Consider the following 12500-nt stretch of genomic DNA (forward strand, 5'->3'; position numbering starts at 1 on the left):
GATTCTCCCCAAAATATACAACTACTTTCAAATGCCCCGTCGATGACAAAGCAGGACTCGAACGCACCTCAATAATCCTTGGTTGCTGCAAGTTTAACAAATAAAGTTCATAATTCAAAAGTGTTTCGTACGAAGTTCTTATCGCAGTTTTAAATACAAGCTTTACAAAATTTAAAAGCGCCAATGTGACCACCTACCTTGCGATATATCAGAATTGACAGCTGTCGTCCATCTTCAAATTGCGTAGGTTTTCTTGTTATTTAAGGAGTTCAGAAACGTGGAGTATTTGTTTATAAATATGAATGTCATTCTCTTGCTAGCCAGTGACAAAAGGGATTTGTGTTAGAAGGCTGTAAATTCCAAATATGCAACCTTCACAAATACTGAACTTTTTTTTCTCAGTCAAATAATTCAGCAAGTTAAGTCGGGTAGGTTTTTTTTTCGGTGAATAACGCAAAAAAAATGACTTTACTCATTAACTAAAGCTTAACTTCTGTTGATTATCGATATCTTTGCAGGAAATCATTGAAAATATGACTGGAAAATGTCATTACTCCGATTTCTCGTCGAAAGTTAATCAATATATTACATAAATTACATAAAAGCAATCTAAATAAACAGTATAAACAATATAAACATCACACATAAACATATCAACATTAATCTATACGTGGTGCCCTTGTTCCCACGTGTAAATCTATTAGCGGTCTGTTCACATGGGGATGAGGAACCCCAGGTGGGTGAGGTATCCCGCCTCGGTGGGATAACCAATTTCTCTAATCTCTGAGGAGTCGATAGTTAATGAAAAAGTGAGTGCAAATATGAACTTCTTATTTATACCCAGTAATTAATATCGAAAAGCAATCCATAAGTGTAAGGAGAAAATGCCACACCTTCGAATGCTCCTCACTTTTCAAGCTTCAATGACATGGAAAGATTTTCAAGAGGGGATCCAAAGCTGTCGCTAAGCTGTCGACGAAATTCTCAACCTTAAGGAGGTGTGTACCGAGTTTGTGTGAGCATTGATTCGGCTAAATCACTAAAATTGAAGGACGATGAAATACGCACTTACTATGCCCAAGAATTTCTTTATGCTATAAGGACCATTTTTATCATTTTTCAAACGTTATTGATGCACTCGGCGGAGTGGTCCTTTCGCTGAAGAGTTATATAACGGTTCAAAGTCGAACTAACAGTGAGCACTATGCAAACTTGTTCCGTTGCATAACGTCCGTCATTTGAGTTGTTGTTTTTTACTACTTATATTCAATCGTTGTCGAGTTACCTCCTGCTGCAACTGGTGGAATTATTTTCGCAATTTTATTGAAGAGGTTCCTGAATGAATTTCAACCTCAGTATTAATGGAAGAGGTTATTTATCGATGACGACTAATCGGGAACACTATCAACAGAATTGCGACTGCTCCTAACTGACCAAAGAGATTGAAGTTATCGGAAACGAAAGTCAAAATATGCCCCGCGACTAATCATCGATAAATGCATCTTCTCTTCTATTACGTTTACATAAAATGATTTGTGTGAGGGTGTATGAATTTTGCTCACAAACGTTTGAGACTATGCGTGTGTTCTAAATTGAGAAAAAAAATTAAAATGCGAAAGTTCTTTTTGATTTTACTTGAATAATATTTCAACGCAGGAAACTTGAAAATTAGTAGTTTGTTAATAATTAATTTGAAGTTACCTCTAGTTCAAATATTTATGCCGCGTTCACAAATCCAAATCGCCACCGAGACAATCTATATATCAAACAAAATTTCAAGTTGAGACTAGAATTAATGATATGACATGGTTTTAAGATCGTACGTGACAAAAAAAAAAATCTGCTCTTGTTGCTGGGGCAGAACGTGATGAAAATTGATATATCTATCTCTTTAAAATGTTCATAAATTCAACAGTCGATAACGCAATGTCCAGATATCGCTGAGTGAATCATGATCCTCAAGGTCGATGTAGACGGAAAACCGAATGAAATATGGTTAAGTTTTTTAGCAATACCTGAAACGTGACAGTGCCAAAGATATCTTAGCTAAGAAGAGTAGCAAAAGACATTAAATCTTAAACGAGAAAAATGATTTCTATAATGAGATTTTCATTGCTCTTGACTCAATTACATATTTCAGTTTCGAAGCTATATAATTAAAAAGTTCCATTTACGACCACTCAAGAGAAAATGTCAAAGTGTAAAAGTGGGTCCCAAACCACAGCACGTGAAAGCACAGCTATTTGTGGTGTCATTTTGCTGAAAGTATCATGTAAGGCCATCCCCCTTTTCTTTTTCGTTTAGCGTCGAATGCGTTTCCTGATGTTCCGCATATAAGAACAAGTGGATTAAGAACAGCAGGCTGAAATTTGGCCAATAAAGCACCGTATAAATAAGAACAAATTCAGCATGATAAATAAAACATGTTCTTAATATAAAGGGAAAAAGGGTATTAGGATAAGGAACAATACAGTACAGTAACTTATATCAAAGTACTATGATGCTCAGGACCATTACAAACTATAAAATCTATTACAAAACAGCATTGTATGTTAATTAAACCTATAGTAATATATAGTTTGAAGTATTTCTGAAACCAATTTTAAGAACATTTAAGAACACTTTCAGGCTGATTTCTCACTAAGCACCCCTCCAATAAGAACAAGATCAGCCTTAAACCTGAAAAAAAGTGTGTGTGTGTGTTTACTGTATTGGATCGGTCGTTTGGATTGGAAAAATGACCTAAAAAAATCGCTATAGGAGGCCTGGTAACCCACCATCATTGCTTTGGAGCCTGGAAACGACAAGACATGAACCCAAAATCAATATGGCGGAAAACTTGGTTGATGTTATTGTAGAATTAAGACATTGTGTTTTTCTCTATGCTGTTACCATGCTCATTTTTTTCAAATTAAAATGCCAAAATTTTGGGTCGGTCGGACGACGCTAAACGGATGAGATAAAACTGATGAGGATGGCCTGATGATCACTGAAAACATAACGTTTTGAAAGTTCTCAAAATTGCGTTCGCCTACCGGCTGCTCGTGCAATTTTGAGAACTTTTAAAACATCACTCGTGCCCATAGATCACGACATGCACGCGCGTTCATTGCTTTTCTAGTCTTCCGATTGGTTCACTCAGTCTCGGTTATCAGCGCATATACAAGAAGAATTAATAAACTTGCCCCTGACAGCCCCTTCGAAAGCTATTGATAGTTTCCGCTTGCCGTAGTTCAAGGGAAGGCTATTCCAGAAGACCACACCATTGTACCTAACACTGTTTTTAAGGAAGTTAGTGCGGGGCAGTGGAATACCCAATTTGTTCTCATTGTCCCTCAGAGATATTTCTTTGAGTGAAAAGAGAGCTACGATAATTAGGAGCAAGGCTATGTAGCGACTTATAAACCATAACGGCCTCTTAAATTTTAATATGGGTATCTAACATTTTCCAGCCTAGCTGTTCAAATAAGGGGCCAGAACTAAAATTGTAACTAGAAAAGGCTAGAATACGAGCCGCACGGTTTTGCAATATTTGGAGCTTATTTCCCAAAGTAGTGCCGCAATGCCCCCACACAGCACCGCAGTAATCAAAATGAGATTTAATCTAGGCGTTGTAAATAGACTGCAGCGTAGTTTGAGGAACAAAGGGCCGACTGCGTTGCAGGGCTCCAATGCCAGATGCAATTTTCTTAGATATCTTGTCTATGTGGGCATTGCATGAAAGATTATCTTCTATATGCACTTCCAACGATTTTACACATTTTACTTGCTTTATAGCCAGTTACCATCGATCGTGAGATTAGGGGCTGTATTACAAGTACCTAACCTTTGCCGCGACCCAACTAACATTAACTCGGTTTTAGATGAATTTAGAGTCAGTTTATTTGCAACGAGCCATTTATTGACGTTACTTAGGTCGTGATTCATAACATCATTGATAGTTTCAATGTTGTTGCAGGCAAAGGTTAAGTGAGTATCAACGGCATACATACGTGCAACAGCGATGGGAAGGCAATTAGGGAGATCATTTATATAGAGAATAAATAACTAATAAATGGCCCTAATATAGTTCCCTGTGGAATACCACAAGTAAGAAATTCACGGTCTGAGAGCGAACCATTCACAAAGCATTTCTGGTTACGATTCTCTAGATAAGATTTAAACTAGTCGTGTGGGATACCGCCAATGACATATTCAAAGAGTTTAGACAACAGAATTACGTGGTCAACGGTATCGAACGCCTTCTTAAGATCAAGAAAGACTACCGCGTTCACACTACCCCTGTCAATGTTGTAAGCCCAATTATCAGTGGCTTCTAACAGGGCAGTGACGGTCGAATGGAGCGAAAGAAAACCCGATAGATGACTGGTTATTATATACCGTATACCGTATGGCCTATTATAGAATCTGATCGCGTCAAGTACAGTACTAAGCCGGAAACTGATTGGCTTTAATTAGTGTTCAGAATTTAATTCAAGAGAACAATTATTCTAATTTGCGCAGGTCGAATATGAGACTGGCTACAGCAGACCCGAGTAGGGTCGTACCTCTTGTTGAACACTATATTTGATTGGATGTATAGTGTCTTACTTCCTATTGCTTTCTGTGCTAAATCCATTGTTTTCTTTATCGTTATCGTTCTAATGTTATTTTGGCCAATCCTGAAGCCCGTTCAATGTCGGATTTCAGTGATTTCAGTTTCCTTACTCTAATTCTTTTAAATTCTTTGCCCAATATAGCAACCTAAATGTGATGCAACGTAAACGATGAGATGGAAGCTACGGACATTTTCCTCCAAGAATTGACTGTCGACGGAGCGGATAAACAACCCGAAAACACCAAATTACAACGAAAACTTTTCAAGGCTACAAGAAGAGGGGATTTGGAGAAAATTAAGACCCTTATCCAACTTAAATGCGAAATCAACTGCGTAAGCAACTCTGGTAAAGCACTTCTACAGGTGGCTGCGGAACTAGGTGATGCCTGCAAGCGAAATGAAGTGATTACAGCCCTGCTAAATGGCGGAGCCGACTTAGAGTTTGGCATATTACACGCTATACGAGACACTAACGTAAAAGTAGTGCAAACGCTCTTGTTATTTTACAGCTCTACGCCACCGACATCCCCACGCCCCAGAACTTCACTAACGTGCCAAGGACACATCACACCGCTGATTCTGGCCGCATGGTTAGATAATTTCCAAATTGTCAAACTTCTGCTGGATCGTGGATTCACCATAAGCGATCCTGAGTGGCCTGCTGGGGATTCCAGCAGAAAGGATGGTGAGAAGCTCGGACCCGCCGTGTACCGATTAAACAGATACCGCGCACTCGCCAGTCCAGTGTATATTGCGCTGACATTTCTTCAAAACGTGCAAGGCGGTCCAGACCCCGTGTACAGAGCATGCGTGCTTAACAAGGAACTTCGAGACACGGCTGATCAAGAGTACGAGTTTAGAAAAGAGTATTTAGAGCTTAGTGATGGTTGTAAGGAGTTTGCTGTGGCGCTGCTCCACGAATGCAGGTCAATGAAGGAGATAAGGTGCGTGATGGAGATGACTAACAAACGCACAGATATGCTGCTCAACATGCAAGGAAAATGTTTGAACATTTTGGAGATCGCCATCGCAACTAGGAATGAAAAGGTAGATTCTTTCATAAAAAAAACCTTGAATATTTCTCATTGTCATCATTGAATATGTCCACATGCCGTAGGGAATAAACTTTGCTTTTAGAAAACTGGCGGATGTTCATCCCATGACCAAAGCGGCAAGAGCATTTTTGTTGTTGTTGTTGTCGTTGTTTTGTTTTGTTTTGTTTCATTTCACGCACAAGCTTCCTTGTATTTGGGTTGAAAAGAAGTTTGTGAGATCAAAAGACAGATAGACCCACGTCTCAATCTTGGTCATGGGACAAACTCAAGCCAAGTCTATCTCTTAAGATATCAGGAATTATTAAATTCTCAACCTCGGATAATTCATTTCGCGTGCTCTGATTGGTTCACTCAATCTCGGTTATCAGCTCATTTTCCTTAGTTTGATGTTATATGGTAAATGATTGCGTTAAGCGTTGCTAAACTAAAGGTTTTTTCGCCGGAAAGCGAGATTTCTCTTTGAATAAAGACAAAAAAGGAAAAAAACATTTTCTGTTGAAAGTCTGGATCAATTCCGACATTTAGAAGTACGCGAAAAGGCAAGAAATGTTTTTGGGATGAGCAGTATGTCTGTCTGAGCACAAGTTATTACACAACATCGCATCTTCATCAAGTTTTCTCGATTTCGCTCGGATTTTCTCCCTTTTTTCGCTCGTATTTCGTACTTCCAAATTTTTGGAGTTAAAGGAATTTAATAAAACAATTATTCCATTCGCGCTTGTTGGATATGAGACTGGTTATAGCCAACTCGGCGCTACCCGCCTCGTTGGCTCTTTACCATCTCATATCCAACACGCGCTCATGAAATAATTGTTGTAATTTTTAAAAACTGGATCATTGGATAATGCAATTCGAGAGTTTTGATTGGCTAAGCCATCATGGGTTATGAGCCATTATACCATGATCTACAAACACGGCAAGCATATGCGTGATTTTTTGGGCCTTTTTATTTTTATTGTAGTCTAGCTTTCTATATTTTTGGGGCGTTTTTAATAAAGCAATTATTCCACTCGCGCTTGTTGAGTATGAGACGATTATAGCCAACTCGGCGCTACGCGCCTCGTTGGCTATCTATCATCTCATACCCAACGCGCGCTCATGGAATAATTGTTAAATATTGGACCAGACCGCCTTTTCATTTGTGCGCTGATACTCTCGCCATAAGCGTTTTGAAACTTAATTTTCTATATACCAATATCCTTATGGTTATACACAATGAGAATTACTTCCAATTTCTTGGAGCTACTTCTTAAGCTCAGTTGAATCAGATGCTCAAGTGAGGTTAGTTCTTCATTTGAAATGACTTTGCAGCGGCCAAGTTGGTGTCCCACTGCAAACATTTTTCTATGATTTGGTTAAAAAGCATGGCCTTTGACCACAAAATAAACTTCAGTGTTGAAATCTTCCTTGATCATGACTTATGGAAAACAATTAAGTTATGAATCCGTGATATACCGAACTTGGGATATTTAACAATTGATTTGTTCATGTTTTACTGAGACTGTACGGTACTTTTGATGTCTACGTATTATCCATAAAATAGTAAACCAATTTCTAGTTTCTAAAAAGACTGTGGTGCTGCGTCGGTGGGAAAGTGCAACAGGAAAATTTGGTTGTATCACACGTGTTGATAAAGGTCGAATTACCACCGACCGAGATTTGGAAACCTGACGTTTCTAGCGTTAGCCCTTCGTCAGATCGCAGAGCTAACGCTAGGGCGAAGGGGTAGCCCTGACGAAGTGCTAACGCTCGAAACGTCATCTTTCCAAATCATTCTTGGTAGTAATTCGACCTTTATCAGCACTTTTGATAAACCAAATTATCCATATAATAGCATTGCCAAGGTCTACTTTGCTTGAAGTGTCACCGGCGTACGTAGCTAGTTTGTGATTCACAACCGGACATACCACCATTTTTATTGAGTGGATATTATTTACTGGCCACATCATTTATTAACAAAAAAAAACTGATATTTCTATTTTGTAGTTCGTCTGTCATCCTTACAGTCAATTAGCTTTAAACTCAGAAGTCTACAAAAGCGTTCCTTATCTGGAGAAAAGTTCTTTGAAACAGGCTGGGTTGCTACTTTTGGCGTCTGTCATGTTCCCTTTGTTGTTCATGGTTTGGCTAGTATCGGACCTCTATTGTCCAAATCATAAGCTATCCAGAATGTTCCACTCACCTTGTGTTAAATTCCTCATTACCTGTGGTTCCTATCAGACGTTCCTTTTCTTTCTCGCTTTCACGGCGTTCCATTCATCCCAGAGCTCGGAATTTCTGGAGTACAGCATCGTTGGTAAGTAAGCACTTACCGAGTTGATTAAAGGTAGTCGGATAAATACTGAATAATCAATAGCACCCCCCCCCCCCCCCCCAAATGACCACTCACAACAACACAGTTCGGCTGAGCGTTAGGACTTCAATTCTTCTTATAGGTGAGGGTTATCTTAGAGTTTATGTTACCTTGGTCCAGATTCACTTGTAACCGTGTAAGAAACTATGTATGAACGATTTAAATGATATTAAGGAGACGAGATTTGTTAGATGTTGATTTATTTGAGTTGTTACAAAACCTTTGACAGTGTCCCTGAATAACGAGGGACACTTTAGAGTCATTCTTTGCCCGTATTTTTGGACACAAGTGAGTTTGAATGTTGATTTTTCAATGCTTCTCTGGAAAGTTAGAGGAGCAATATGCACGGTTGAAACTCTACCTTTCCTGACCCGAGAAGCTTCTAGCGCTGAGTTTATTTAGTTCTGTACTGTGTAGTGTTCTTAAAACGTCCCGGAAAATCTTGGACTATGCTGAAAAGGAATTGTTTATGTTAGACGACAGTTTTTGAGTGTTTGAGGTACAAATGTCCAACTGCATGATTGGTTAAGTTTGTGGTTTTACCGATATAAATCTTGGGTACGTAAACAGGGACAGAACAAAATGTATTTTAGGTCTGTCTTTAAAGTGTTAAGTGTCTTAACAGGAATTGTTATTGTGTCTTAAAGTCAGAAGCCTTTCCATGTTTCGATGCACAATTGAAATCAAACAGTAATAGCTAGCCGAGAGCAAACAATCGATAGGGCATTTTTGGAGAGCAAATCGTCGAAGTTGTCGTTTACTATGCCAATGTTAACAATCATAAATTGATCGAATCATTTAATGCCATTTCATTCAGCTCCATTTTGCTTTACGTTCTTTCTTTTTTTTTACTTTCAATACTGTCCAGATTGGTTGGTTCTGTTTTTCGTTATTGGCTTGTTAGTAGAAGTCATCAAAGATGTTTACCAACAAGGAAAAGATCGCTTTTGTTCGGACCACTGGAACTACTTGGCGGTAGCTTTGGTAACGTCGTTTGCCATTCACTACTCCGTCTGGTGGGCTGGCCGCGCACTGCTAGCAGAGAAAGTAGACACCATGGAATGGGAAACGCACACTAGGGATGGCTACGGAGTTATACTGGCTTCCTATTGCTTTTTTGCGGTGGGAATCCTGTTATCGTTTACGCGCAATTTGTCCTTCATTCAAGCCAACTCTATCACTGGCCCACTGCTTCATGCATTCACTCAAATGCTGGTAGATGTTGCACGGTTCTTCCTGTATTTCGTTTTTGTGTTTCTGGCGTTTGCCGTGAGCTTTACCAAACTGTACTTGCAATATGACAAAGCAAGACGACACTTCCATGTCAACATAGCCAGCCCGAATCAAACCACTGATCCTTTGCATCTAGAAAGGTATGTTTTTTTGATAAGAATATAAAAGTTGAGAATGTTGCTGAAAGTGCCAAAATCGTAACAAATGTTTCGGGACTGTGCCTTGGTGCAAGAGGTCCTGAGCTCGATTCCTGGATCCTCGTTTCGAATGGACGGTGCGCTCATTTGACTACCCCCTTCTCATCAGTGCTCCGTTCTACGAGTATTTAAAGCTACTTAGCTACACGGAAAGGAAAGAAGTCGAAACAAGGATCCAGGAATCGAGCTCAGGACTGTAACCAGTCTCATATCCAACAAGCCCGAATGAAATAACTGCTTTATTAATTTAAAAAATAATAAATTCCGAACGCTTCGACACTGGGAAATTTAATTTTTCAACTGGGCATCACTTGACGCAATCAGTTTTCATGTTAGGTCATACAGAATATATATAAGCTAAACACCGATACTAAGTGAACCGATCAGAAAGTTAGAAACGCAATATCCGAGGGCAAAAGTATAGAAAAAAATGTATGCTACACGGCCTTCCGTTTGCCTTTGCAAAGCGCTTCATGATAGCATGACTGAATATGCGCTATCGAGTGTATATCGCTATAGTTCCCCCTCAACTTAACTATGAAGAAGACTTTCACTCAGATTGTCGAAACATTGATCACAAAGATTTCCTCGCAGAAAAACACTTACCCGGATGATCGCTGATCGAACGAACGAAGGCAAACGAGCAATTGTTTGCCTTTGTTCAGCTTTTACCTAGGACTTGCGACATTTTTCGGTCTAAATTTGACTGCGATTTAGATTAAGAGCGGAGGGGTTGGCGCAGTGGTAAGATCTCTGCCTTCCAACCCTAAGGTCCCGGGTTCCATTCCCGGTTCTGCCAAAAGTGGAATATTTGGCGACCTTCTTTCCCGCTAAAGTTCACTCAGCTTTCCATCCTTCCGAGGTCGGTAAAATGAGTACCAGCATGCATGGACTGCTTAGAAGCGGCTGCCATTTGCGCCTGTATATGCTTCCAGTCCGCTGGGGGTTAATTGATCATTGTAAAGCGCCTTTGAGACGTTTTTTATAAATGCGCTATATAAATGAACCACTTTTACTTTTAACGACAGAAAGCCGGAACATACATGCGAAAAATGTCACGCAGGACAGTATGCATACCTCCTTGCAGCTAAAATCGATTCGAAAACTCTACTCGGCGCATCAAGACAGACTTACAGCATGCAGGCTGACCAGACTGCTAAGTTTTTATGTACTTGAAATCTTTCCACAGGTACATTCAGACTTCTTCAGGGATGGTCTGTTATTTTGGTTCTCAGATAGAGAAACCACATTTATTCTTCCCTGAGGAAGCCAGACAAAATGCTATAAATGCATGTCATCTGTGTAGCACTCGCTTTCAACCAATATGTCCAGAATTCGAATCGCGAACGAGGCGTGATGTGTGGATTGATTGCATGAATTTGTTGGTTCTCTCCTCTACTTCGAGAAGGTTTCCTCCGAGTGATCCGCCTCTCCTCCTCATCAGAAGCCGACATTTGAATTTAATTGAAACAGATGTGTATTAGTTTGATTTGAATGCTTAGCAATCTTCTTTTTTTGCAAGTCTGTAAGCTGAAAGAACTTCTTCATTTCAAAAAAAATAATAATCACCTTTTTAAGTCTCAAGGTTATTTAGCCGAGCACGAGTGCTCTGTTAAATGCAAATCCACTGAAATCAGAACAAATCAAATCAAATGTTGGTTTTTTCAGGTGAGGGGGAAACAGGACTAACCGGGAAAAAAACCTCCCGGAGCAGAGAATAGCCCCACATATGGCGTCGAATCCGGGAATCGATCCCGCACCACATTGGTGGAAGACGAGTGCTCTCAGCACCGCGCCAGCCCTGCTCTCAGTCTGTTTTAAAAAAACCGGAGCCTTACCGGATCTTGTTCAGTTGGCCCCTGTCCATAAAGTTGCTTTATTTTCAAAGGCCTTTTGTGTTAGCATTGAATCTAACAGATCGATCTCTGTTTCCTTTTAAGATTTGGAAACAGCATGAAAACGATCTTTTGGTCCCTGTTTGGTGAAGTAGACGACAGCGGTTTCCAAATTGAAGATGATGGCTATGGTGCAATATGGAAAACAGGAATGGTTTTCTTTGGTGCTTTTAACATTGTTGCAATTCTTGTTGCCCTTAACATGCTGATTGCAATACTCAATGAATCCTACACTCGCATATCGGTAAGGTCTTCAGTATCCGGCCTTCTCTTAAAATTTTAGCTCTTTTTTTTTTTACATTACATGATAAGCCACTTTTCCTTTCCATCCCTGGGGTGCAGGGATTGTGCAGTGGTGAGAGCACTCGCCTCCTGCAAATGTGGCCCGGGTTCGATTCCCAGATCCGGCGTCATATGTGGGTTGAGTTTGTTGGTTCTCTACTCTGCACCGAGAGGTTTTTCTCCGGGCACTCCGGTTTCTCCTCTCCTCAAAAACCAACATTTGACTTGATTTGTGTTAATTGTTAATTTCAGATTACAGCGTCCCCAATTAGTGATCCAGCGCTAAAACGACTAAACACTTAAATAAAATTCCTTTCCCCTTTCCTGGTTAAAGATCCTTGGGAAATGAGAGATGCATACACACGAATGACGTCACTACCCTTGACAATTGTTGATACCCTACCTACCAGGTCCTTGCCTAGAATTTGGACAAAAGAAACCAATATTTCGGGCGTTTTAAAATGTGTTCCCGCTAGGTAAAGTATTAAAAAGACTCCTGCAATTTCGATTCATGCGTACTTTAACTTATCGATCACCAATTGGACACTTTCAAGGAAAAATTAGTTGACAAAGAGGTAGTATAGGGTGTTGGCCTGAATTTAAGTTATCTTTAGATGTCCTTGAAAATGCATGTAATTTTTGCCTGAGGGCCCGGGCAAGTGGCTTCAACATTTTCTTCAACATCCCTTCGATTTTGTTGAACAACGATGTTGAGCCCGTTTACCCTCCCTCACCCCTCCCCCCTCATCCACATCTCAACAGTGTTGACACATACTGAATCGAAGTTGAATCGATGTTAAATGAGTTGTTGAAACTCTGCTTCAACATTTCTTTCGTTATCATGAATGCTGAATGAGATTGAATATTCTCTCCGCTGATAAAGATTCA

General features: G+C 39.9%; 1 protein-coding gene across 5 annotated transcripts in view; it reads left to right on the forward strand.

Annotated features, from left to right (window-relative positions):
- The window catches only part of LOC138029696 (short transient receptor potential channel 4-like), a 25060-nt gene that overhangs the window by 10905 nt on the left and 1655 nt on the right, over positions 1-12500 (forward strand). For 4 of the 5 annotated variants that reach the window (XM_068877454.1, XM_068877443.1, XM_068877475.1 and 1 more), the window contains 4 exons: positions 4740-5644; positions 7639-7948; positions 8874-9378; positions 11376-11574. In XM_068877454.1, coding sequence (XP_068733555.1) covers positions 4772-5644; positions 7639-7948; positions 8874-9378; positions 11376-11574 — 1887 coding nt within the window. In that variant the 5' untranslated portion in view covers positions 4740-4771. Of the gene's footprint in view, positions 1-879; positions 999-4739; positions 5645-7638; positions 7949-8873; positions 9379-11375; positions 11575-12500 lie in introns of those variants that run through there. The other variant, XM_068877460.1, reaches the window with a different exon arrangement.

The sequence above is a fragment of the Montipora capricornis genome, chromosome 2 (assembly GCF_036669925.1).
Source record: "Montipora capricornis isolate CH-2021 chromosome 2, ASM3666992v2, whole genome shotgun sequence".
Classification (NCBI taxonomy): Eukaryota; Metazoa; Cnidaria; class Anthozoa; order Scleractinia; family Acroporidae; genus Montipora; species Montipora capricornis.